Source organism: Pseudorasbora parva, chromosome 16 (genome assembly GCF_024679245.1).
Source record: "Pseudorasbora parva isolate DD20220531a chromosome 16, ASM2467924v1, whole genome shotgun sequence".
NCBI lineage: Eukaryota > Metazoa > Chordata > Actinopteri > Cypriniformes > Gobionidae > Pseudorasbora > Pseudorasbora parva.
In genome coordinates, this window is record NC_090187.1 from 40,958,063 (window position 1) to 40,985,108 (window position 27,046).

A 27,046-nucleotide genomic window follows, 5' to 3' on the forward strand; every position below is an offset into this window, starting at 1 on the left:
TCAGAGAGATGAAGTATGCAGTGCTACTCTATGTACTCATGAGTAACATGACAAACTGTGTGTTAAGTACCCTTTAAACAACTAACTCCCACTTCCCATTTACGAGGACATATGAATAAAATATATGTTTCTTATGCTCAAAACAATGTAATGACATGAACAAATACAAAAGATTTAGTTTTTCTGGGTCTTAGGAAGTTAAGATGGTTTAACCAGCTGATTTACTATAGTTTGCACCAGCTAAGACAAAAAGACACAAAGAAAAACGGTTCATGAAGCATGTAAAATGTGATCTTAGATTATCTTTCAGATCAAAGTGGAAATATTCTCCCTAGGAGATTGAATGAATATTTTTCCTGGCAAAACACCCAAATCTGCTGAAGCTGAAGACATGATTTATCAGCACACATCTAAAGGATGACCGGGCGGGTTTGTTATAAAGGTCATGAATGATTGTGCATCCAGAAGATAATAATACTTTGCTTTCTTCTACTACTAACACCATAAAATACAAGTAAATCATTTTGGTGTGGTTATCCATTTGTAATTGATTAATAGCAGCCTAAATGAAAGTAGAGTCAGCATTATAAGCAGATAAACTGCTGAAGTCCAACACTAGAGAGACGACAACTCACCATCTGTATCATTTACTAGCGCATGCATTCAATTCAGTTCAGTACAATGTTTTCTGCAAGCACATCAGTTTTCACTCATCTATTCTTTCCTATTGGAGAAACTAGGACTAATAAAAATAATTCTCATTATCTCTAAAGTGGCCTTTTCCAAACTAATTGTGCAAGGAAAGTTTTAAAGGGATAGTTCACCAGTCTTTTATTTCTCACCCTCATGTCAATCCAAGCCTGTTAGTTCATCTTCAGAACACAAATGAAGATCAGGGGTGACCAAAGTCAGTCCACTGTCCTGCAGTTTAGCTCCATCTCAACACACCTGACTGGAAGTTTCTAGTATGTGTAGTGAGCCCTTGATTAACTGGTTCAGGTGTGTTTAATTTGGGTTAGAGCTAAACTCTGCAGGACAGCGGTCCTCCAGGAGCAGGATGGGACACCCCTGGTCAATCTATCAGTTTGTAGCTGTCAATGGAGAGACAGAAAGCTCTCAGATTTAATCAAAAACATCTTAATTGGTGCTCTGATGAGTAAATAATGACAGAATTGTCATTTTTTGGCTGAACTATCCCTTAAGTGCTTTCAATTGCGCAAATTAGTTTCTTCCATTTGTGAAATGCACTCAAATTCAAATCAGATTATGAAGACGACCCTTCAAACCACCAAGATACAATAATAAACATGATCTAATATAACCAGAATCTGCTCTAAAACCCAGCTCAAGCCATGTGTTGTGTTTCATTTAACATTTGAAAAATAAAAAGACAATTCCAGGGTTTTCCGTTTTATCTTTTTATATTCAATCCATTCCAAAGACAAATAATCTTCATCAATATTTTATAAACTTACCAAGATAAAATGTTTTTCTCAGTTATTATTCCTTAAACAATGTAACTTAAAAATTCTGCATTTGAGATGGTTCAAATTAAAACATTATAAAAAACATGACATAAAAGACAGAGTGAAGGTGAATATCTATTACAATGATGATTAGAGGATACTGTAGCGAACAGTATAAAGGGTGAAAACACACAATACACAAGGGTCCGCCTCCACGTGTGTTGCTTAGCAACAGCATGCTATTACCAATGTTATATTTGCTCTGCTTGACAGCAACATCACACATTTCCATTGGGTGGCATTTCAAACGCGGAAATTTGATAGCAGAGGCTCTTTTACACAGAGATTGTGTTTTCAAGCAAAGTAACAGTTGTGGTCATAAAGGAGCGGTCACACGACACTTAAATTCCAATCATTTTCATGCAAATGTGGGAGAGGTTCTGCATTTTGTGGCGTTCAAAAGACCAATTTTGGTTAACAATCCTGCAAATTCGTAGCGTAAAGACATGCTATGTCACGGAGTGATCTCACAAGCTATATCTACATGGCAGGAAAGTAGATATTTATATGTATATTTACACAAATGCCTGAATTTGTGCATTGTTTTAAAAAGTTTAGTGTGACCACAGCTTAAGGCGTATTAATGGCAATGCTCACGCGTGCAGGTTTAAGCCATTTAAAGGCTTTTTGATCCTATAAGTTAAAGGAATAGGTCAAAAAAGAACAGTTCTGTCATCATTTACTCACCCTCAGGTCCAAACCCGTGTGCCTTACATTCTTCTGCAGAATTTTGGTGACCAAATTATTTTAATGTCTACTATTGGATCAACCAAAAGACATCTTGTTTTGTTCCACATATTGAGTAAATGATAACAATATTCATTTTTAGGTAAACAATCCCTTTAAAAACAGGAGGAGGTAAGAGGATGGTTGAACATGAGCTTACTCCATGGAGGAATTGGAGGTGTTTGTGGTGAACAAAACGCATGCTTTCACTTAACGTCTCTTGGCTACTGTATTGAAAAAAATGTATTTCTTGAGCATTTAATGCTGGGCGCCATGCATTATAAAATCTTCATTACAAACCCCTTTAATGTGGAAAAATGTTTCACTCACAGGGGCGGAGGAGAGTAGCTATCATGAGCATGATTCCTATTACCAAAAATAAGGTATGTCCACACAGAGACATTTAACAGATATTGCAGCTATCCCTTTCTGTTCCCCTAATATCATCATAACACTCCATGAGGTACAGCACATCAACTTCCCAATCCATCAAGGGTGGTCCTAGAGTTTCTCCATTCACTCGAATGCAAATTCAGGTGGGATTAAGGTTATAAAAGGGGCAAGCTGGATAAAAAGGGGTGCCCTTATCAGTTTTAGAGAATTAGGTTTTCCGGGTGCCCAGTCTCTTGAATACACTGACTTCTCCAGCATCCATTTGAGCCCCGTGAGTGTCACCTGTGCTGCTACTGACCTTAGGGCTGGCCAGAGTGAAGCTAGCCTGGGCTTTGCTTCTGCTACTCGTGACTCGACTGTCCTGGGTGTCAGCGGGCTGAATGACTAGAGGGGTAGAGGAGGTAGGGTTGACTGAGGGGGGCTTGCCCAGTCTCTGCATTACACCCAGTTTGGGTGTCCCCTCCAGGCTAGAGGAGGAGGAGGAGGTAGAGGATATAGGTGGTGTGCCTTCAGATGGGGGGAGTTTGTACTTGGCGCCCAGTCGACGCAGAGTAAAGGGTTTTGATTTGATGGTTAAAGCCTCTTTTTTAGAAGAAGGTGGAGGTCGTTTGAGGACGCCTGCATACTGGAGCACTGAGCCTTCGTCATCGCTGTCATTTTCCTCGAAGGAGTCGGTGACATCATCCGGCTTCCCTCCACGCTCTTCATCCTCTGCTTCACCCAGTCGGCTGAACACACCTGTTGGCTGCTGCACGTAAAAAACCCACAACGATGCAAAACAATCAGGAGTTATTGGTGGCAACGCTTTATAATTTGGTCACATTAGATAATGCATAAGGAATCATAAACAAACAACAAATGATACTTTTCTGAATATCTTATTTAGAAAGGCATGGATAATGACTTGAATTCTACCGAACGAGGCGGAAAATATTCGGCAGACACGGTCACTCCACGCTTTAGCTGGATCGCAGGTGAGCCGGGGGATATCATATTACACATAAACCTCTAAAATCACTAGGCTATATGAGCGTGGGAAGTGAATGAGTGTAACCTACATGAATGAAACGAGCACAGCATGATCACAAATATATAGTTGGACTGACGTCTCTGTGTGTCTCTCAGAAATCAGAACTTTGATGAGTAATTTCAGCTAATATATTGAATCATACACATTTTCTACTACATGCTATGTCTATTTAGATGTTGTAAACTTTGTACAATATGATACACAATGTGTTTCTCTTTTGTTTTTATATTTTTTTTATAATTTGTTCAGATTTGCATTTATATGTACTTATGGACTTATTTCTGTCAACTTCCATTTTTTGTAAATCATCTATTTTATACCGAGTCCTTTTATTTGAGGTTGCGATAATTGTCCTGTACACAAAGTACTTTTATTAAAATTGTATTTTATTTAAGAGATATATATAAATATGTGCTGTGTACTTCCTTCTCAACAACAAAACGACCGGCGAGAGGTGAGAAAGCAGCAGTTAAAAAGCATCTGATCATGCCTTTTGTTTTTAGTTAATTGTATTCTTCCAGTGTTGTTTACAAGTTCTGGTTTTACTACTGTTGCTATTGGTGTTCTCTCATTTCTTTTCTTCAGTTTTAGGCCTAATAACATCTGGCAAAGGGATTACACATCGAAACTAGCCTTTGGGCTAATTTGGGTACATTTACATTCATGAATGTTGATTCATGTACACTTTCCTTTTTTAAATACATAAAAAGCGATGTGGATATGTTTGTAACAGCTCATGCACAAGCTCGGCATCACGTCGACAGATGAGGTCGTTAAAATAACATTTATGAGTTGGATAATAAAGTATATTTTAGACTATATAGATGTGGCTATGTGAGTCTATACCTTGAAAGTCTTTGCATGACATTGATATTACAGTACAGAATGGCTCTTTCTGCATTATCCTGAACAGTGTATAATCATAAACTGCATGTTTTTTTGTGATTCATTTCAAGAGAGGCGCTTGGGGAGCGTTTGTAAACGTCACATGCTTTTGATTTTTCACATAAAAATCAGTCTAAAAGCTTTCATACACAACCTAGTAAGTCTGGGAAAATCTAATTTTTTAAGTTTTGTTACGAGATGTTCACACAATTGCAATTAAAAAAGAGATGCATTAATTATTGCATATAGCTCCTTTAATATTTAGGGAAGAATTTGGCTTATGATACCTAAAACATTAATGTTAACCGTTGTAGTGTCATTAAACAACAATGTGTGCATTGAAGAAAAAACAATTCTCAGTGTATGGATTTATGGTATCCTGTTTATCTGATAGGCAAATCAATACAATTTCTCACCTTATTGGTTGATATGGTGTCGGTCTTAGACTCTGCACCAAGTCTGTCAAACACTGAAGTACGCTTTAAAACCTTGGCTGTGGCAATGAAAGGGGAGATGATACGATTAAATCAACTGCAAATTTTCAGCAAGGCATGTCTAATGTCAATACTTAAAACTACAGCAATATCATATAAGCTCTAAGCCTCAACGATTATACTGTGTGTCAGGGCACCTTTCTTGGCCTGCTGTGCCAGGATGCGTCGGGTGCGATCGGTTGTGCCTTTTGGCATGTTTATGATATATTTCCCCTCCATTTCTCTAGTGACTCGGCGGCTCTTCACTTGCAACCCATTTTCTTCTGCTGGCTTGCTGGGAACTAAAACTGGGAAAGTTTTAAATCATCCCATTTCATTTTAAAGAGATAGTTCATCCAAACTCATCTACTCTATTGTTCAAAGGATTGGGGACAATATGTTTTTTTAGGAAGGGGGAAGGGGGGGAAGGAAGGAAGGAAGGAAGGAAGGAAGGAAGGAAGGAAGGAAGGAAGGAAGGAAGGAAGGAAGGAAGGAAGGAAGGAAGGAAGGAAGGAAGGAAGGAAGGAAGGAAGGAAGGAAGGAAGGAAGGAAGGAAGGAAGGAAGGAAGGAAGGAAGGAAGGAAGGAAGGAAGGAAGGAAGGAAGGAAGGAAGGAAGGAAGGAAGGAAGGAAGGAAGGAAGGAAGGAAAATTCAGCAGCATGCATTCAATTGATCAAAAGCGACAGTAAATAATTTACATGGTTAAACACATTTTATATTTTGAGTTTTCAAATAAATGCTGTTTATGTAAAATTTTATTTTCAAGATTCATCAACAATCCTGAAAATAAAATGCATCACAGTTTCCACAAATATATTAAGCAACAGTTTTTAACATTGAAAAGGATCAATGTGACACTGAAGACTGGAGTAATGCTGAAAAATCAGCTTTGTGTCACAGAAATAAACTACATTTTAAAATAGAAAAAAGTTATTTAAAATTATATGAATATTTCACAATATTACTGTTTGTACTGTATTTTGATCAACTAAATGCATACTTGGTGAACATAATACTTTACTCAAATGTTGTTGTTGTTTTTTTTTTAAATCTTACCAACCCCAAATTTTTGAACAATAGTGTTTACACTAAATATATAAATACTATATATTTCTGTGTCCTGTAATAATCGGAGCAGTTAAAGACTAGTAATGTGCATTCAGTAAACCCTTGACTGACATCTCTACTTATGAACCATAAAGTTCAATCTCAGGTACCTGGTTTGGCACTGGCGTTGGAGACCGTCACTGATATTCGGTTGTCAGGGCGTCGGGCAGGCGTGCTCGGGGGGGAGTCCCGACTCAGAGCGTTGGCAATCATGCGTGTGGCAGCTGTCAGGGGAACATGAACATTACCAGAGCTACAGCTTCAGCCCACTCACACACAGATAAATCACTCCCTGTATGAGCAACCTGTACAGAACTGCAGGGAAACTGTAAATTAAGGAGTTGAGGAACAAGTATTTATGCAAAACAACTTAATACTTAAATACTTACGAGTCTTCGCAGTACGTCTCAGTTCAGCCTGCACACTAGTTTGTCCAGACGAAATGGCCTCAGTTGCCATTTTACACATATCCTGTATTGAGAGAAAGAAAGAGAAATTCACATCCAGAAAAATAAATTAATAAACTAATATCTAAAGACCAGGACTGCTGATATCACAATATCACCGTTTATTCACTATGGTTTAGAAAATAATAAAATGACAAGAACTCAAGAGTTAAACTGTGTCAGAACAAATTCATCTTGATAATGTCAGTTCACTTTGATGTAATGATTACAATCAACCAATCAGCTGTTTGATTTAAGACAATTAGATAATACCAGTTTAGCTCAACCAATGACCAATCAATGCTTCATTTAGTTCAGTCTGTGGTGTCAAAGGTTGCATTAGCAATTAAAGAAAAAACACTTCAGCAAAACATGCTCAGGACAAAGAGTTTGAAGCATTTTGTTCCCAATTTTATATACATTTTACTGGTAGTCACTGTATGAAGAATCTTTGGGTATAATATGTCACAATTTACTTTATTTTGCTAACCTCACTTACAGAGATACAGCATCCTGCACACACTAGTAAAAAATGATAGCTGGTGTCTCAAAATGTTTTGGTTTGACTGTGTGTGTATGCATGCACATATAACACACACACCACATTATTTAAACTACTTCATTAAAATGTTACATTTAAAAATTCAATACATGCATTATTCGGTCTGTAAATATTGCAACACTTAAGTTATTCTATTTACATTGTATAAAAGTAGCAGTTCTTTGCAATATATATAAATAGTAATTGCATGCAATTTATATTTTATTTTGACAGATACATACTATTTGCACCGCAATACTGTTGTACATTAACAGGATGCAATAATTATAGATTATACAGTGTAAATTATTATACTTATTAAAATTATTAAATGGATGCTGCCTTAATGGGACATTAAAAGCCCTCCCCACACTTACCCCTACCCAAAAAATGCTTTGACACTTTAAAACATTTTCCTAATATCACTACTTTCCGATGTGATATGTAATGGGAAAGGGAGAAGAGCGAGCTCTGCAAAAGGCGGATTTGAACCCAGGTCGATCGCGGAAAAATCAAGATCCTTAAGCTTTACTGACTACGCCACTGAAATCTTGTTTGGCCCAAACAGACATTGTTAGGCAGAGCTAGTGTGAATAGAACTTGCCAACAAGGCGCACTATTTGCACTTGGTGTGAAGACACTCCCTAAACAAACCGATCACCATCTAGATTTTGCCCCTCACGCCCAATTTCCCACAGCATGTAAACACATTAGTCTGCGCTGCGTCGGCTTATTGAAGTGTGCATGTGTTATATGTGACAAGAACACATCCTTACTCTGGATTTAAGCGCATCCAGACAGAGTGTGCATTTTGCAGCAAGGGAGGAGGAAATGTATTACTCTTTCTTGACCCAAAAAATGATAAGTGTTCTCATTTTGAGCAACAGCAGCAGTAGTGGTGCAGTCAAAATCTCCTGCTGACATCTTGCAGTTCTTCTTTGGTTTTTAATGCTTTATTTAACATCACAACTGGCATAAATGAAATGAATATCTGAATCAGGTACACCAATTATTAAGTGAAGAAATAACCTGATTTATTTATAGTCTTGCATCATTGGGTTATTGGTTTGCATGTAAACCCGGACAACAGGTTATGTCAATAAACCGTTTTTTGTGAGTTACCAGCATACTGGTGTGCATTAAACATGCTCAATGTCTAACTGGGAAATTAATTAGGGTTTTACTAAAAGGCCTAATCACTATTTTATTTCAGACACATACTTCAAAATCCAGCATTGGCACCCACCTGTCTATAAACTTGCTTTGCATGTTTGAGAATAGCTATGATGTCCCCAATGACTGTGATTCCCAAGTCCATCATTATTTCTTTACTCAGGTCCATGAGCATGTTTTTCTGTATCCTGGACAGAAAAACAACAACAGTTTAAATAACTTTTGAGACATTTACAGCACCACGTTGTGATACCTGTTGTAGGTTCACATTTTAGAGCAGACCAGATACTGACCTTTTTACAAATGGCGAAAAACATCCAAAAAAAAAACACAAACAAAGCACACATAAGCAGGCTGAGATCACTCCTTTGCTGAATATTCTCTAAATAGCAGGAAATGTTGATGGGTAACGCAAGTTACGTAACTCATCTAAATGTACGACAAGTTACTTTTTCAAATAAGTAACACAAGTCACTTTGTTTTCTCATGTATTGACTGACAGCTCTTCTGTCGAGAGAAATCAGGAGTAAGTGCAGAGGCGTTGTGTGTGAACATGATGTTTATTATAGATCTAGACTAAATGTGAACATGAGTTTACTCATCTCACCTGCACAAAAACAGATTCAGTATTCCTCAAAAAACTTTAACATTGAAAATTCAGAATATTATACAGACCTGCAATAACTAAATATGCTAATGTTCGATGATCTACTTCAACCATGCTAACAAGCAGAAATCACCAATTAAACATTATGGTTGTTTATTTTTTTTATTTTTTTTACTGAAATAATAGCGTTGCACCTTCTCTTGCATCCTGTTCTCCTTCATTCCAGAATCTGAGCTGCGCCCTCTACTATACAGACGTGTATTTTGGAGCTGCGCCCTCTACTATACATGCATATCCTTCAGCCCACACTTAATTACACTTTAGGAATGAAAGTGGCATTATATTTGCCAACAATAGAACTTTTTTGTTGTTGTTATTAAAAACAAACAAAAAAAAAAAAAACTAGGAAACCCCGCCCAAGAGAAAAAGGAACACAAAAATAAAAAAAAATAAAAAATATATAATATTAAATATAAAAAAATATTTCCATAAAAAAAACTATTTTTTAGGGGGTAACAGACTACTTTCAAAAAGTAAATTTCCGAAATGAACAGTCCATGTTTATTTGCAAATGAACACAACATTAATGGGCAATAATTAATTTTTACCTGTTATCAACAAATGACACAGCATAGTTGACAGCCAGTCCAGGAGGGATCCCGGCATCCTTGAAGAACTGGATCCATTCTGAGGTGGCTAAAGCAACAGAGAAAGCACAGTGATGATTATATGCATTATGAAGAATATCTAACATTTTGAATTTAAAAGGTACGTCCCAAATGATACACTATACATTTATGTACTTAACTTTTATACGGTTATTTTGTCATTGACAATCGAAGACTGATTTAACACATCCCCCTCAGCTATGAAAGGAAAACTGTGACAGTTAAAGGGATAGTGCACCCGAAAAAGAAAATTTGATATTTATCTGTGAACTATCCCTTTAAGCGCATTAAAAGTCCAACAGTGCACACTTGGTGTTTACAGTTAATTAAATGCATCATCCAGATATTTAGAGAGGAATTTTCAGTTTATTTATACAAAAAAAAAAAACTTTCCTATACTAAAGTATAGTGTATAAGTATTAGTGAATAAGTATGCAAACTGCAGCTAATGAAAAATGTGTGCATTGTTTTTATGGTACAAATGACTAAAATCAAAGCAATAAGCACAGCAGTATTACATTATTTTATTTGTTTATCATTGCAGCTGTTTAGGATACAAGCGTTCAGGTGAAAGTGTTGTTGAATGTGCAGGTAAAATTAAATGATTTTGATTCGATTTTTTTATATATTTAGTTTTCCCTAATAACAACTATACCCAGCAAGCATCTTTGCATTTTAAAGACATCTAATAGCCATACAATCACAGCCCTGACATCTAGGCTAAAACAAGGCAAAATTTGGGCTGTCAATGAAAGTTTCATAGACGTCTGTCTAAACATAGCCCAAAGATAGACTAGTCATCTGAACATGAACATGTCTGAAATGAAACCAAACACCTTGTAATCACTGTTGACTTTGCTTACATGATGGAATATCATACATCTCACAAGTTATTTTGGCATAAATTACATGTAACTAAATTCAAGGTTGTTTTTTGACTGACGCTAGAGGTTACAGCATTTAGCCTCCTTGTTGGTGTGTCCTTCTCTCATGCCGGCGGACCCGGGTTCAAACAGGAGGGGTTACATAGTTTACAGAGACAGTAAAATGACGTCTAATTGTTTGCTAGGTAATTCCATAGATTGAGAATTTATTTTAATTAGCATATTTCTGCCATTAATTCGATGCCACATATGTGGTTATGGAAAAACACCTTCATCAAGGTAAACATTGACCCAGAAAATCAATTTTATTGGACAAACAAAAAATTTGGTGTAAACCCAACTCAACATGGAAAAGACATACACAACAAAGAGAGGGAACACATGGTCAGCCAGAGCAGCTGCTTGGGTGTTATTTATAAAGTTGTGAGTCTTGTCAGTAACTGAGTTCTCCTGCTCGGGGCCATTCACAAGCTTAAAGGGATAGTTCACCCAAAAAAGAAAATTGTGTCATGTACTCAACCCCTCAAGTTGTTCCAAACCTGTTTGAACTTCTTTCTTCTGCTGAACTCAAAATATTATATTGTAAAGAATGTTGGTAACTAAACAATTGATGGGACCCCATTGACTTATATAGTATTTATACTTTCCATTTTATGGAAGTCAATAGGTTCCAACAACTGTTCGGCTACCCATATTCTTTAAAATATGTTCTTTTGTGTTGAGCACAAGAAAGAAACTCATGCAGGTTAGGAACAACATTAGGGTGAGTAAATGAACACAGAATTTCTGTGATAAAACTTGCTGCATGGATGAAATTATATTAATATAATATAAAATAAGCTTTAAGAGGTTTTATTTAGGATGAACCGGTTGGCGTTCCGATTGTCAGTCGTATTATTGGTGCACACTAAAGATATTCAGTAAAAACAAGTCTAAACCTAGTTGAAAAAAACCTTCAAACGGTCTAAAATGGTTTGCAAATCTTAGTTGATCTCAAAGACTGGCCAAGTTGATGTTTAGCTGGTCAGCAAATTGACCTGACAGCTGAAAAGGACGCCAAAATCCTTTATAAATCAGCCAAACAGCAAAGAGACACATAAGATCAACAAACAATTATTAGTATTTTTACAATAAAAGGCCTTTTATTCATATCCACGGTGCAGGAGGAACACAAGTACCAGCATTGCACAATTATTAATAGTACAGAAAGGCACAAATAAGGGGAGCAATACCAAAATGACTAACTTTAGAATAATAAGCATAATGGTCTGTTTACATCCAGGCAACCTTTTTTTTTTTTTTTTAACAAATATATACAGCTAACGTTACTAGTAAATTCATATTTAGCTCTCTTTCAAAAATGCCCATTAGTTCAACTTACACCATTAAATTACACAACTCAAACATATCTCACTCTACTCGCTAATATGATATGTTAAAGCAATTGTGTGTGGTATAACTAGCATATTAATATAGCTATTTAGTGTATAAACGAGACAATAGTAATGCGGCCCGGGGCCTGTTTCATTGAAGCCAGCTGCTGTATTGCGCTTTAGCCCTTCGTAAAGACCAAACGTAAAGCTTCCCAAGCCATTCTCCTCAGAATATCCCACAACAGACAGCTAAATATCAATTTAAGCCGATTTAAGGAGCCGTACAGTCACCACATTCCTAACATAAGGGTCATTTCTCTCGCTTACCTGTTGTGACGGTCGCCATCTTACCAGGGGAAAAAACCGACGCGCTGCGGAAATCTCATGACGTCACATCCTCTCCGTCCTCGGAACAAATCGGCTGACCGGAATGTTCCGAATCAACCGAGCTCCAAAACACGATTTTTTTTAACGTTTTGTCGCTCCAGTGGGTCATTTTGTGTGCAATTACTGGTACAACTAGGAGGTTGTTATTAAGCGGAATTTTCCACGACAACCCCAATCGCCATTCATCATATGGAAAAGAGATGCAATGGCGTAATTCTGTCTCTTACTCATCTGTTTTTCTTTTTCACCAGTGAAAGAGTCTCCCGGCTTTATAAACAACATAAGGGTAAATAAATGATGATAACTGTAATTTTCGGTGAACTCTATTCCTTTGATTTTACTTAATGTCCTGTTTCTATTGTATCCACTAGATGGCGTTAAAAGCTTATAAATATACTTGTTTGAGTGACCCTAAAATATAAACATCCTCCTCGTCCGAGTGACCCCATCCAGTCTTTGAATTGTCAAAGCTCTTTTAGCACCCCGAAAAAAGAAAAAAAAACTAAATAAAACAAATTTCTGTGAGCTTAAGAAACGTTTTTGCATGCTGAGCTGTGCATAAATAAGGTTTACAAACAAATCAGTATTAGGGGTTGTACAAAGGCTTTCATAATAACATGTCTCAAAATAGAGTTTGATAGAGGTGGGGGCATGCCCAGATATCAATTGGATCAAAATGATTCCTCTGGTGTGCATTTTAAGACGTTTGAGTGGCAAAATATACAACATTCTTGGAACGATAATGACCAGTTGGTAACACTTTAAAATAAGGTCCCATTAGGAAATGTGTGCTAATGTATGAACTAACATTAACAAAGAGCAATACATTTATACATTAGTTATACATCTCTGTTAATATTAGTTAATAAAGATGTAGTGTGCATTATGAATATTTTTATTAACTAATATTAAGTGCATTGCTATTTCATGTCAGCTCAGGTCCATTAAATAATATTAACTGATACAACTTTAAATAATGCATTAGTTCATGTAAGAAATTAAAAGCAAATAAGTGGGGTTTTTTGGGCCTTATGGGGCTCTCTTAATGCTTATGGAAGGTATGGGACCCCGAAAAAAAAACTGAAAGTCTTTGTGAATATGTTTATTTTGTAGACATTTCCTTTACAAGAAATATAAGACGTCATACAAAGATATTAAGATAGGACAGTACACCAAGATTTCACAGTCTAACAATATGAAATGTCCTTCTCCATTCATTAAAGGGCTAGAAATAAAGCATAATGGAGAAAAGGTGAAAATAGAGAGAGAATGTAGAACGGCGGATTATATAATTCACAAGGGTTGTTCAGTATGTATTAAATATGCTGTTCAATATGAGAACTCTGAAACTCGCTCTGTAAAGCACTCCGAGTGTCCTAAACCCACAACCTCAAATCTCCAACGACACTTCTGTCATCGGCTTCCTCAGCCGAGAATATACAAAGACGAACAGTATCGAAAAAGCACCATATTATTTAGGTTTGAAATGTTTCGTGATGATTCTTATTACACCTCACTTTCATTTCCCTTCAAAAACAGATGTTGGAGAAACAGGTCAGCTCTCTTAAACAACATTAGACTAACATCTCTTGTGTTTCACTCATACTGAAGGCAAATGTGCATTAGAAAGTGAAATCGACTGACATATTACATCCTCTTAATGCATAACCGTCCCGTCACTGAGGTCACAGCGGAGTAAATCATCCACAAGGTAAACTAAGGACAAAGCGAGTTGTCCCAAATCTTCACTGTGACACTGTAGCATCAGAATGACTTTTATCATACAATTCGGTTGATTTGCTACATGGTTTGAGTATCTGATATATATTGCATGGCACCCACTGCGTTAATTCAAAGCACTGTACATTTTAAAATACCTATATTATAGCTAGAACAGCTTAATCCCAGACAGTAACATGGTGTCGGCTCAGATCCGGGCCACCTGTGGATTCAACGTGTACCAGATGTGGGCCGACGTGTTGCTGTCTGGGATATAAACCAAGAGTTTCAGAAAAGTGGAAGACCACAGAGTCACTGATACTGTATCATTTAACCAACATCTCCTTATGCTATAATATCAGAGACAGATCATATTTCTCAAAGATACAGTAACAATATGTGTTGGTGCAGAAGGAACAAAAGCACCAACTGCTGAAAAACCAAAACAACATAAAACTGTTGTGACACACAATAGTTGAACGTATATCAATGTAACATGAAGCTGTTTGACAAAGTGCTTTCTGAAATCACAGCTCTGGCTTCATTACGTCACTCTTTGAGACGCCATAATTGGGTTTTCAATGCCAAATGAGAACGTAATTTCATCAAACTCCTCTGCTTGTATTGGGTCTAAATTCGACCAACAAGAACACACAGAGCACTTGCGTATATAAATGTTGCAAGAAAAGGCATTTCGATTTGAACAACTGTACAAATATTATTGTTTCCACCCCATAAAATAGCCCACACGATGAAGTCAATAAGAACAATGGACCTCATCTGTTTGTAAAATACTTCCCATCTGTGTGATCATGTCTGTAACATTAATTAATAATTACACTCTTAAAAAATGCTGGGTTGTTTCCACCCAACTTTGTGTCGAATATGGACAAACCTAACTGTTGGGTTAAACATTCAATTAAAAAATGTAACCCAACAAATGGGTTAATCAACCCATCTTTGGGTCAAATATGGTCAAACTCAAACGTTGGGTTAAAAATGTGACAAACAATTTACCTAGAAAATGGGGTTTTCCATATTTGACCCAAATATGTTTTGAAACAACCCAGACAGCAAATACTGTCCGCACACACTCTAAAAAATGCTGGGTTAAAAACCAGGACAAAATGAAAATGGACAAACCCAGCAGCTGGTTGTTAAATGTTTGCCCAACGTGCTGGGCAGTTTTAATTAACCCAACTATTGTACTAAAATTACTATATGGCTGGCTTAAAACAAACCCAAAAAATGGTTGGAAATAAAAAATCAGACACATAATAGAGTAAACAGTAATAATCAAAAGGTGAACATTTATTCATAAATGTTTATTGTTTAATTATTATTCATTAAACGTAGTTAATTTATTAAAAATATTAATAAATGTTAATTTCCAACTGACTTTGGGTTTATTTTAACCAAGCAATACAGTAATTTTTAAACAATAGTTGAGTTAAACTACCCAGCAGGTGGGGCAAACATTTAACCCAATCTCAGGGTTAAAACAACCCAATGGCTGGGTTTGTCCATTATTTAAACCCAATTTGGATTGTTTTTAACCCAGCGTTTTTTTAGAGTGTAGGGCTGGTTAAAAGTTGTCCATCAAGCCCTGACTATCATCCACACAAACACACCGACACACACACACACACACACACACACACGGCAGACAGCACACACTGGACATGATAAATCAACGAAACACAGCTGAATATCATATCATCTAGAATACACTGAGACACTCAATTCATTTCTTCTTTTTTCTTTATACCATATTTATTGATGCGTTTATGCATTTATAGATATTTTGCGTCCAGTGTGTTTTGTCCACAGGGGTTGATGAACAAGGGCTGTTGGACCAAATCAAGCACAGCACAAACCTGTGACACACACATGTGCACCACAGTTTCAATACAGTCATCATACATATTACACATGTCGAATGAAAGGCAGTGACGATGCTTTTCATATTAAGGGAAAGCGGGGCAGTTATTGTTTATTATAATATACTTTAGTTCTTTTAGAAAAATATCTATATTTAAACCAAAACCAAGTGCATCAAACTCTCCCTTCTGTTTTCATTGACAAAAATAACATTTTCTGAACATTCATATATTACATTACAATCATTGTGTATATATATACACACTGAATATGTATATATATATATATATATATAGTTTTAGACATAAAAAAGGTTCATAGTGCACAACATGCCTTTTTAGTTGCCAAAATGAGATAATTATGAAATAATAATAACCATAAGAACAATATTCGTGATAACTGCAGTAAGACGACAGTAACAGAGAGAAGGAGCAGCTAAAAGCCCCACAAAATTCTTCCATTTTGGCAGCAACGGCACAATCAAGAGCAAAAGAGAAAAAGCATCATGAAAAATAAGTAACTCAAAACATCAAAAACATTCACAGGAAAGTAAACGGTTCATATTTTAAAAGCACATCCTGTCCTTTGGGTAGGCCACCGTTACGTGTTCCTTCCGTCTGCAGCCGGCATTTGTGCTTTTTCCATTTTAACAACAACAACAAAAACATCAACAATAACAACCCCCTTAAAGAAAGAAATCAACTGGACACGTGGTCCTCTGTAGCTCCCATTCACAATCAAAGCCTAGAGGCCTCAACTCAAGGACATTTAGAAGCACAGAGGCCACTCGTCCAAAAACCAAGAGGTTGTCTTTTTTTTCTCTTTTTTTTGGGTCACTCATTATAATGCTCTTCAAACCCAGAGTGTAAAGCCACTCTCATATGCGATCATCAGATAAGCCACTTTTGAGTTAATACTATCGGAATTAAACAAGCAAACAAACCCCCGAGAAAGGGGAACGGATGTAACACGGTGCGAAAGCTCTCCGAAGACCAGTGGAGTGTGGCTGTGCGAATACTCTCATCATCTCATACCTCCAGAATCCAAAGGCTTGCCGATTTCGCTCCTCCGAAATCAAATCCTCAGCGCTGAGGTGGAATAAAAGAGTCCCGTACTTTTAGCCTGCGTGGTGGCATCTGAGATGGCGTTTGATCTGCGCGCTGCGGCTGGTTCGTTTAGATGTCTGCTCATTGTGAAGTTCCCATGTGGGCCGGTCCGTGCGAGGGGATTTGTGGTCTCGGGGTGTGGGCTGGCACTCACTCAAGGTCCCATGGGCTTTCAGGGTCCAACGGACTCTCAGGCTTCAGAGAGAACCAGAGGTACATAAAGACAGGAGAGAGGAGAAACAGATGTGGAGATGGACAACGGAGGTTGAAAAACAAGAGAGATAGATAGATAGGTAGGTGGAGAGAGTGTGTGGTCCTTTTGGCATAGGAAGACGTCAGATGATGAACTGGATGGAGAGAGAAAGGGTAGCAAGGTAGCCCAAAACAATAAAAGAACAAAACAAAACAAAACCCGCAAAGCAGTTCTGTGCCCCCTTTTTTTGGCTTAGACAAACACACAGCAGGCACCGGGCGACGTGGATAGAGAGAGAATGGTGCACCAATGTAAGCTAGCTGGAGCGAGAAACGATAAAAGAGGGAGTGTGCTGAAGTGCTTGCATTGTTATGTGTCCAACGGATTTAAATGTTTATGACAATTTAAGTGTGTGTGTGTGTGTGTGTGTGTGTGTGTTTGTGTGTGGGGGCTACTGACTCATCTTGATATTAAGCCTGAATTCATTGTGAATTAATATACACTTACATCATCTGATGAAGTCACTCAGACACTAACGCATCTGGGCCTCGGTTTTAAATCGCATGGCTTAAATGCGAACGATCAATAGGCGGATGTTTGTACGTATTTACGTGTATGTATGTGGTGTTGTTAACAGGCAAGCAAAGGCAGAGAGACGCAGAGCTCTCAAAGTGCAAGAAGCGAGGGTGAGTTCAGGGAATCAGAAGACTGATCGCTGCTGCTGGTTCGCTGGTTAGCGCTGGCCCCGCAGGCTCCCTCTGGGTAGGTGAACACAAATGAAGATGTGTATGAGGGGATGTAGCTGCCGGCGTCAGGGTTACCGCCACCGTCGGCAACAAGGCACGGGCCGTCCGGCGCCGGCTGGCCCTGCCCATAGAAAGAACTAGAAAAGGCTACCTCCTGCATCATCCCTTGCTGCTGTTGCGCTGGGGCCGGCTGTATCTGCGTGGGCTGTGAAACCGGGATGTGGTGGTGGTGGTGGTGGGACGAGTAGGCGGGCGGCAGGTAGAAAGAGTCCTCCTTCACAGTCAAACCCACCACGGAGACGGAAGGCCCCTGCGGAGACGTCTGCGGCAGTGGCATTGGCAGCGACTGCGGGAGCGGCGCGGGGGGCTGGTCCTGGTAGGGAATTTTGCAACCGGGTTGGTGGGCGACCAGGACGAACTCCAGACGCTCCTTCTCCTTCTGCAGCTCGGAGATTTCGGCCTCTAGCTCGGCCTTCTCCTCCTCCAAAATATCTGTCTCCTTATGTGGGAGAGACAAGAGGAGGACACAAGAGGATTATATGATCACATGAAATGAGGACAGAAACAAGGGTACTATACTTCAGGAATACATGTTGCTATAGTTTTAGGGAAACAACAAAATAAATGTTATTTTCTTAACCCTCATCCTTCCCTCGGGTCATTTTGACCCAAAACTCGTTTTCAGTTTTTAGGGAAAAAAATGTGTTCTCCGGTGTGGTCCGATGCCTTAAAAGGTTAGTTCACCCAAAAATGAAATTGATGTCATTAATGACTCGCCCTAATGTCGTTCCACACCCGTAAGACCTCCGCTCATCTTCAGAACACAGTTTAAGATATTTTATGTTTAGTCCGAGAGCATATCTAAGTGTATGCACACTATACTGTCCATGTCCAGAAAGGGAATAAAAACATCATCAGATTAGTCCATATGAGACATCAGTGGGTTAATCAGAATCTCTTGATGCATCGAAAATACATTTTGGTCCAAAAATAACAAAAACTACGACTTTATTCAGCATTGTCTTCTCTTCCGCGTTTGTTTTCAAACCTCAAATAAAGATTTGAACGGTCATGAATCAGCGGATGCATAAATCTCATGTCTCAGGGTGATATGGGGGGGGGGGGGGCAGGATTATTCGAATATAATCCAGGGTTTCTACTCTTAGCTAATCGCTGAATTAACCTCTTAGCTAATACACTGTAAAAAAAAATGTTGGTTTAACTTAAAAAAGTAAGTAACCTGGTTGCCTTAAAATGTTGAGTTTATTGAAATTAAAAATTTGAGTTGATACAATGAAGGACATTTTTTTAATAATAGAAACTCAAAATATTATTGTATCTGAAACACATAAAAAAAATTATAAATCATGAAAATAGCACAATTTGGCATGTTTCACTGCGTCATCACAAATAAAACAATTACCCAATATGCTTACAAAATCTTTTAGTATTTTAATAGAGGTTGTCGAATCTCAAAAAATGTTCATTGTATTAACTCAAATTTTTAATTTCAATAAACTCAACATTTTAAGGCAACCGGGTTACTTGTTTCTAAATAATTTTTTATCGGTAATAATAAACATGAAGTTGAAAGAATTTGCTTAGATTATAATTCATTTGTTGATCAAATCTAGTAATTTAAAGGTTAAAAAGTATGCATTAAAAAATAGAAAGAAAAAAAAGTATACATTTTAGGGCTTCGGGTAATTTGTTAGAAAGTGCGAGGGAAGGATGATAGCCCTTTCTAAAAACAATGCACATGTCTGTCGGTATCATTAACAAACTATCTTTGTAAGAAGCAGATTGCCATGTAATGAATCCATTGATTATGCATTCATCTGTTACATCATGGATAAAATACTCTATAAGATGTGATGTAACAAGTGTAGTACAGCATCGCTCACCGACTGTAACCTGTCTGTGAGCTCACGCCGTCGGTTCCTACACTTAGCGGCGGCCAGTTTATTTCTCTCTCGCCTCACACGTCTTTTCTCCTCCTCCTCAGGGGTCAGCTGGGAACAGAACAAATTTAGTATCTTGTTAAACCTTGTTTTAGGCTTTTCCAATTAAATGACTAACCATGCCGTCATGGTCCCCACTCACCGATTCATCCCGGGCACGACGGCGGCTCCGAGACTGTCGCACTGGGCCAGGAGGGTCAGAGCTTGGTGGGGTGAAGCTTCCAGGGGATGAAAAGCTTGGGCCTGGCAGGTCGTAAGGATCCAGAGCAACAGGCTGCGTCATGGTGCTGGAGCCCGTGCCGCTCTGCCCCGGTGCCACCGAGGAGATGAGAGTGGGCTGCACCATCCACTGCAGATCCTGGCTGGTGGTGATGGCCGTCACTGTGGGTACAAATGAGCTGGGCATGTCCACCCCTGCCCCGGTGCCGGCTGACCCTCCACCCACCCCTACCCCGCCAGTGGCTGATACACACTCCTGGAATCCGAAAAAAAAGCAGCATAAAACTATGGGCCTCACCAACTTGCTGTCCTTGTTAATTAAATCTAAAACATTAAAAAAAACTGAAACAAATTAAATTAAATTTCTTATTTCATTTGAGCTAAGTTTCTTGCTTTCGTTTAGTTTAACTTGAAATGCTAAAATAACTCAAATTAAATCAACTAAAATGTTTAATGAATTGTGTTACTTGCAGTTTCTTTATAAGTAAGTGTGAAATTTCCTATAAATTTCCTATAAGTATAATCAACTTGGATGTTTAAGTAATTTCAACTAAAATTACATTAAACTGACTTTAAAAATCTTGAATCTTGTATAACTAATAAAAAAACTATGTAAATTTGTCAAAGCAATGTAAAAAAAAAAAAGCTCATATTGCTCATATAATTTTTTACAGTGTAGCAATATCTGAGTAAAAATAGTTTCTACCATTTTTTTTTCAGTGAAGGCTAAATATGAAAAAGCTGAAAAATTATTAACACTTTAAAATTAAAGTAGAAACAGAAAATAAAATGAAGTCTAATTGAAAATATGAACAAAAACTATACACTATGAAAATAACCCTGACTGTAAAACTGGATTTTCCATGTAAAGATAACACACTAAACATTATGAAAATAAAATCAAACATATGAAAAACATGCATCTTATCAGAGCTAAAAAAAAAAAAAACATTTAATTTCCCCAAACACAAAAGCCATGTGAAAATTTAGCCATTTCATAAATTATCATTGCACAACAATTAGTACAGTTCACCCAAAAATGAACATTGTGTCATTATTTACTCACCTCCACGCTGTTGGGAACCTGCATGAGTTTCTTTCTTCTGTTGATCACAGAAGAAGATTTTTTAAAAGACAGTTGAAGAAACTCATGCAGGTTTGGAACAACATAGTTTTCATTTTTGGGTGAGCTATCCCTTTAAAACACATTTAGGAGACGAAACTATGTTAGCACGGTTTCTTTTTTCAGTGAAGCCGGTGCGAGTCCACGTTCATTAATATTCATGTGAAAGCGTGCGCAGTGTGCCGCAGCCAATCAGCAGCCTAGAGTCGCCCCTCCCGTGCCTGTTCCTCCGCCCCCGTCACACCCCCGGTGTTCCCCTTAGCAACCCAACGTAACACTCCAAAATAGAACGCATTGACGTCAGGCCGAAGTCTGAAGCGAGAGCAGTAGCAGCGAGCGAGAGGAGGCGGAGCTTCGTGTGCGAGCGTCGGAGAGTTCCACAGCTCTGTCATCTGTTTCGCGGCGCGCTGCTGTAAACCTACCACGTTGCTACCGGCCAGATTCCGCGCGCGTGCTGACTTGTCAGCGTTCTATTGCATTCTATTCCGAATTTACACATCTAAACACACTCGAAACAATTCGAATGCATGACACACCTCGCTCGGAAACGAGCACACATTGCAGCCAAACGCGCTGTTAAACAAAACAATAATTCTGTGCGATGTTTAAATGCGTTTAAACACTGTGTGACTTACTTGCGGTGCGCTGGTGGTGGGCGGACTCCCGAAGGATTCCACGGACGAAAGGTACTGAGATTCAAGAGAAGGAGATGAGCTTCCACGGGAGCCGGTGTCGGGGTCTCCGGGGAACCCCTGAAACATCTCCCCGGTGGAGCCGAGACAAACCGAAACACCTACTGTGCCCGGCGAGAACGGGATGTCACCTGTCACCCAACACAAGTCACACTGAAGCGTATTGTCAGGGAATCAACTATTCGCTTTTGTAAACCATATTGCATTGTAAAAGACTAGCCTAAACCGGGTGCATAGCTATTTAAATATTTGTATTAGCTAATATTAAAGTCACCTACCGTAGCAAGTTTTACTTGGATTCTTCGTGAAGATGCCCTTAGTCTCTTTCCAAAATAGTTGCATTAAGACATCAATCCAGTTTCCTGCTGGAGGAAACTTCTAAATTCCAATCGCTCCTTGGATAACACTTCCCATGCCGTGGTACAATCCGTGAAATGCGTGAAATGTGCATTTATAAATCCATTAAATAATCCGGAGTGTGTTTATTTCAAACGGGAGTAGAATGTTGTTCTGTGTTTCGGCAGCAGCGCTTCGTCTTGTGAATGAAGCCTGAGAACGCATTGTAAAGTAGGGAGTCCTGGCTCCTCCTCTCACTGGTGTTCCGCTGACGTAGGTGCCCATATATGGTCCAAAAGCACTGTTTTTGTTTTCGGTATCTAAGCAATATGACGTGTAAGGGATTCCCTCACCCACAGAAAGAGAGCTCGCTCGCGGTCAAGAATAGGTACGTTTACTATTACCTCCACAAGATATTTTTAAGTGTTACATGGTTTTCATGAACAATATTTAGAAACGACACGGTTTGCACATATTTTGCCTAAAAATACTTTATGTTTAACATTAGCTTTATGCCATCTAAAACATTGAAACGAACTTAAATGCTAACTGAAATAAAATGATTTCCTATTATCCATTTCAGCAAAGGCAACACTTTCTCATTTTTGTTTGGTGAACTAACTAAACTTAAGTAAGACTAATAAAAATGAATAAAACTATGCTAAATATGAAAAATCTGCAAAATTACTAAAATTAAAGTGGAAACAGATATAGCCTAATATAATATAAATATAATTCAAAATATTATCATTAAAAACTATATGCTGTACAAAAATAATAATAGTGTAGTATAATCAATTTTAGTAATTACTTCACTCCCCACGTGCATCAATAAGCCACATCACCACTGTTCTTTCCCTGGACCCCTTTTGCTGACCACTTCAGACTATATTACACTGATATATGCATTTTACATATTACAGTGCAAGAAAAAACACCTGAGCAATCGTCAAGCTAATAAGAAGAATATTTTGCTGAGGTAAGCAGTAGCCTAGCACATGAGGGAAACCCGCTTTCAAAGTTGTTTTGACTCCACTTGTAAACTTTCTCACCGACCGACACGCCCCGCGGAATCCCCGATACACTGGAGCTTCCTCCGCTGCTAACAGTCTTGAGAACCGGTCGGGGCAGAGATTTACATTGCCTGTTTTCTATTGTGGGTAAGTTTGGGAACAATATGCAGCTAATGTCTTGTCATTATTATGTTATATAAACAAAACAAAGAAAACAAAATGTTTTTATATTGCATGAAAATGTATTTTTAAATGCTAGTTTTAAGATAATATGCTTAAAAATGATTTGAAATGCAATGTTTGGCGATCCGCGCGATCTGTCAGGATTGTTCAGAAAACAAAGCGCTCATTATTTTGCCTGATACCCTCGCCATTTACAAGAAGCGTGTAAGTTCCAAGTCGGTCAGTGGGTTGTAGTGACGGAAGTCATTGAGTGTCACATAGGCTACTGTCATTTCATGTAGGAACAAATGTGATTCATTGCTCTGTGTGCAAGGAAAAGCGTGGCTTGTCAAGGCAACGCACTTAAATAAGCGCGGGAAGAATAATAGGCAAGGTAAAACGCTGTACAACACCTTAGACTCTGAGCTCGACGGTGGGGAAGGAAGGGAAGGGATGGGATGGGGGGAAACAACAATTAGTCAGCAGTGCTTGAACGTCACCGGCGGAGAACGCGGTGTCCAGCGGTAGACGTTATAACGACCGAACAAGAATGACTAATACGGAGTAGGATACTTCAAACATTTTACCAATATCCGCCAGAACACCCTAGATCCGCGTTAAAACGTCATAGAAATTATATGTGGGATGCTTAAAGATAAACTAGATAGGCAAAGGGACAGCTTTAGCTTTAACACATTGTGGCAGGTGCATCAGGCAGCCTCATTGGTTAATGCAAATGACATATGTTGGAAAAAACTGAGACTTGAGCTGTGACTGAGATGAAAAGTCATCATTTAGTCACCAAACCTTTTCCCCCACTTCTGGCCACAGAACATCACCATTCACTTTTATTGTAGTGAAAGTGAATGCACACTAAAGGAAAACATGCTGTTTCAACGGTCAAATATGGACAGACGCAACCGTTTGGTCATTTTTTTTAAATTAAAATTTTAAACCCAACGGTTGGATCTGTCCATATTTGACGGTTGCAACAACCCAGGAATTTTACAATGTGGCACATCTTTTTGTTTTACAATCTAAATGCATTAACACGAACATATTTTTTTTGTTTATAACAACCTACATAGATTGCAGGCTTAAAACAACATCAGGATGAGTAAAAATGTGACTTTTCATTTTGGGTGAACGGTCTCTTTAATTCCCTTTGATCTGCACCATAACGTTTCCATTCCAGTCAAGAAATGTACAGAGCAAGGGAAACAACACGGCAGTAAACAAACCTATGTTAACCGTTTCACATTCTGTGGTTTAATGCACAAAAAACCTAAACGGATTCTTAAAGCAAACAATCCCGCGACGTTTACAACCAAACCTGCGTATGTATACAACGTCTCGTCGCCGAGGAAACGCCGTTCCCGCACGTCTGACGCAAGGACGTCACGACGATTGGTACTTTTTTTGTTGTTGCTGCGTAGCAACCGGTTTCTGTGGTAACCCTTAAAGGGGCTGCACACATAGCTGCCTGTGAGAGTTTTGCCTGTGGGAAAGCGCGCTTTCAGTGTGTGTGTGTTTACATTCTTTTGACTTTTACGAGATATTAAGAAGCGCATAGTTACATGGTTTCGTTTATTGTGAGTAGACCACATGTGGACTTACTTTAGTCGTCGTTTATTTTTGCAGTTAGTCCCATTAGCTATTCGTGCTAATCGTCTCGTCTAAGTTATTACCTGCAACGTTGCAAACGGATAACGTTAGCCATTATGTTACTACCAACATAAATTACAGCTCTGCACTGTATCAAAGCCACACTCGATTAAAGGGATAGGCTGCTTAAAATGGGTATAATCTGTCGGATAGTTAGCAATTATAACTATCCGAGATTTCATTTCACCGAGAGTGAAGTTGACCTTTTACACAATTTATGCCATTGCCAACTAGTCTGTTGAGTAATTTTAGGTTTGCATAAACGCAAAAGACTGTGGCTGGTGACTATTTAACTTTAGCATATGGATCAGGCTTCTTTAAAGTAGCCTAGCCCTATTTGATATTCTATAAAACAACAAGTCACCAATATTTAACCAAGTTTAAAATGACAATATACTTCATATACTCACCCTCATATTGTTTCTAACCTGTATGAGTTTGTTTCTGCTGATGAACAGAAAAGAAGATATTTTGAATATAATCTGTTGTTAAAACTAAAAGACTTTCCTGTGCACTAAACTTTATTTATTTTTTTAAACATGTTATTTAGCAGGAAATCCAGGTATAACTGGTTTAATTCAATGCACAAACTATTGGCTGAATGCGGACAGCTTGAACATAGTGGCATATTTAAGACATTATTAATGTCCTCTTAATTATCTAGCTACTGTAATTAACTCAACATTATACAAAGTATCAACAAAAACAAAAGACTATTTCGTAGTTAAAGGGATAGATCACTCTAATGAAAGTTAAGTCACTTACTCATCCTTGTGTAATGCCGTTTGCAACTTTTTCTTTTATGCAACACAAAAGGAGAATTTATAAAAAAAAATGTCTGCTCACACTAGTTCATATAATGGCAGTGAACAGTGACCAGCATCAGGCTGTTAAAAAAAGACACAAAAGCATCACATAATGATCCCATTAAAAACACGTGTTGTATATTTCAAGCATTCTGGGGGTATATGATAGGGCAACAAACCGAAATGTATGTATCATTTTAAAAAACAATCTTGACTTTGGTCTTCTGTGCACAACTCACGAGACTCCGTTAGCACCACAGTTCACTCCATCTCGCCTAGAAAAAGCACACAAGTTGTGATAAATCAAGATAAAAACGTGAACTGTGGCGCTAATAGAGTCTTGAGAATGTGCAGTTGAGCACAGAAGATGGACAAGGTCCCGAATTTCATTAAATAAAACATCACATTTCAGTTTATTTTTCACCAAATCCTATCATATTACCACCAGAGAACTTGGAATACACATCGTTCTGTGATACTTTTGCATCTTTTTTAAAAAGCTGGACGCTGGTCACTATTCACTGCCATTATATGGAAGAGTGCAAGCAGGACATTGACATTTAAAAAAAAATCCTTTTTGTGGTCCATAAAAGAAAGAAGGGCATAGCCTACAGCATTAGAAGAACAACGGGGCGAATAAATGATGACTTAATATTCATCGATGTAAGTGAAATGCACTGATCTTTATACATAAATCATTCTTTAATATGTCATTAAAGACATCTATATGTTAGGTTCTTTGCAGATCTACAATCAACGTCAAAGGGATTAGGAAATTAAATAAAAATAACATGATAAAGACTGGTGCACTGGAGTGTTAACAGCTTTTTTTGTTGTAAAAATGTGACACCCTGGGATGAAACCGTAAAAATAACTATGCAAATCTTATATAAGGTAATGATCATAAATAATCATCAAGTAATGAGATTCCCACTTAACTGTTGTTTATTGTATATAATGTCAACAGAAGTTTTTTTTGACGATACTGTAGTGTGCTACAATAAAGTACAATACTTAATTGTACATTGAGGAGAGTGCAGTTTTCAGTCCTGGTGGGATCCTCCACGGCACTGCTCATTTTGTACGTTTTACTTATTCAACACACTTGAGATCATCAGCTTGTTAGGAACTGAGCATGTGAATCCTCTGAAAATCACTGATTTACGAGTTGCAGACTGTGCAGTAAATTAACTGGAAAAACTGAC

At 38.1% G+C, this 27,046-nt stretch overlaps 2 protein-coding genes across 6 annotated transcripts; both read right to left on the reverse strand.

Moving 5' to 3' along the window:
* Positions 1-1,402: 1,402 nt before the first annotated feature.
* c16h19orf47 (chromosome 16 C19orf47 homolog) lies at positions 1,403-12,221 on the reverse strand. 3 transcript variants are annotated; one of them, XM_067419044.1, is made up of 8 exons: positions 12,160-12,221; positions 9,516-9,603; positions 8,374-8,488; positions 6,530-6,611; positions 6,251-6,364; positions 5,192-5,335; positions 4,977-5,053; positions 1,403-3,393 (listed from the first exon to the last, which is right to left on the reverse strand). In XM_067419044.1, exons 1-8 carry the CDS (start codon positions 12,176-12,178, stop codon positions 2,854-2,856), a joined length of 1,179 nt encoding a protein of 392 aa, XP_067275145.1. In that variant the 5' UTR covers positions 12,179-12,221; the 3' UTR covers positions 1,403-2,853. The 3 variants fall into 3 exon arrangements, with proteins under 3 accessions (XP_067275145.1, XP_067275144.1, XP_067275146.1); XM_067419043.1 differs by having other exon boundaries at positions 5,192-5,341; XM_067419045.1 differs by lacking the exon at positions 5,192-5,335.
* A 1,084-nt stretch (positions 12,222-13,305) lies between these two features.
* On the reverse strand, positions 13,306-22,412 carry fosb (FBJ murine osteosarcoma viral oncogene homolog B). Of its 3 annotated transcripts, none has more exons than XM_067419050.1 (6): positions 22,138-22,412; positions 21,803-21,990; positions 19,968-20,300; positions 19,769-19,876; positions 18,016-18,363; positions 13,306-17,120 (listed from the first exon to the last, which is right to left on the reverse strand). In XM_067419050.1, the coding sequence occupies exons 1-6, from the start codon at positions 22,199-22,201 to the stop codon at positions 17,076-17,078; spliced, it is 1,086 nt and encodes a 361-aa protein (XP_067275151.1). In that variant the 5' UTR covers positions 22,202-22,412; the 3' UTR covers positions 13,306-17,075. The 3 variants fall into 3 exon arrangements, with proteins under 3 accessions (XP_067275151.1, XP_067275150.1, XP_067275149.1); XM_067419049.1 differs by having other exon boundaries at positions 13,306-17,876; XM_067419048.1 differs by having other exon boundaries at positions 13,306-18,363; positions 22,138-22,411.
* Between the last annotated feature and the right edge of the window lie 4,634 nt (positions 22,413-27,046).

What these genes read in the sequence shown, in the direction of transcription:
- c16h19orf47 (XM_067419043.1), bottom strand. An exon ending in CAAAGCAAGTTTATAGACAG is followed by an intron (nt 6,612 to 8,373) that starts GTGGGTGCCAAT and finishes CTCTCAATACAG; the next exon opens with GATATGTGTAAAATGGCAAC. An exon ending in GGCACAGCAGGCCAAGAAAG is followed by an intron (nt 5,054 to 5,191) that starts GTGCCCTGACAC and finishes TCATTGCCACAG; the next exon opens with CCAAGGTTTTAAAGCGTACT.
- fosb (XM_067419048.1), bottom strand. Translation starts at nt 22,201, where the DNA reads ATGCAACTATTTTGGAAAGAGACTAAGGGCATCTTCACGAAGAATCCA. An exon ending in CCACCACCAGCGCACCGCAA is followed by an intron (nt 20,301 to 21,802) that starts GTAAGTCACACA and finishes TTCGGATTCCAG; the next exon opens with GAGTGTGTATCAGCCACTGG. An exon ending in GTCGTGCCCGGGATGAATCG is followed by an intron (nt 19,877 to 19,967) that starts GTGAGTGGGGAC and finishes TTCTGTTCCCAG; the next exon opens with CTGACCCCTGAGGAGGAGGA.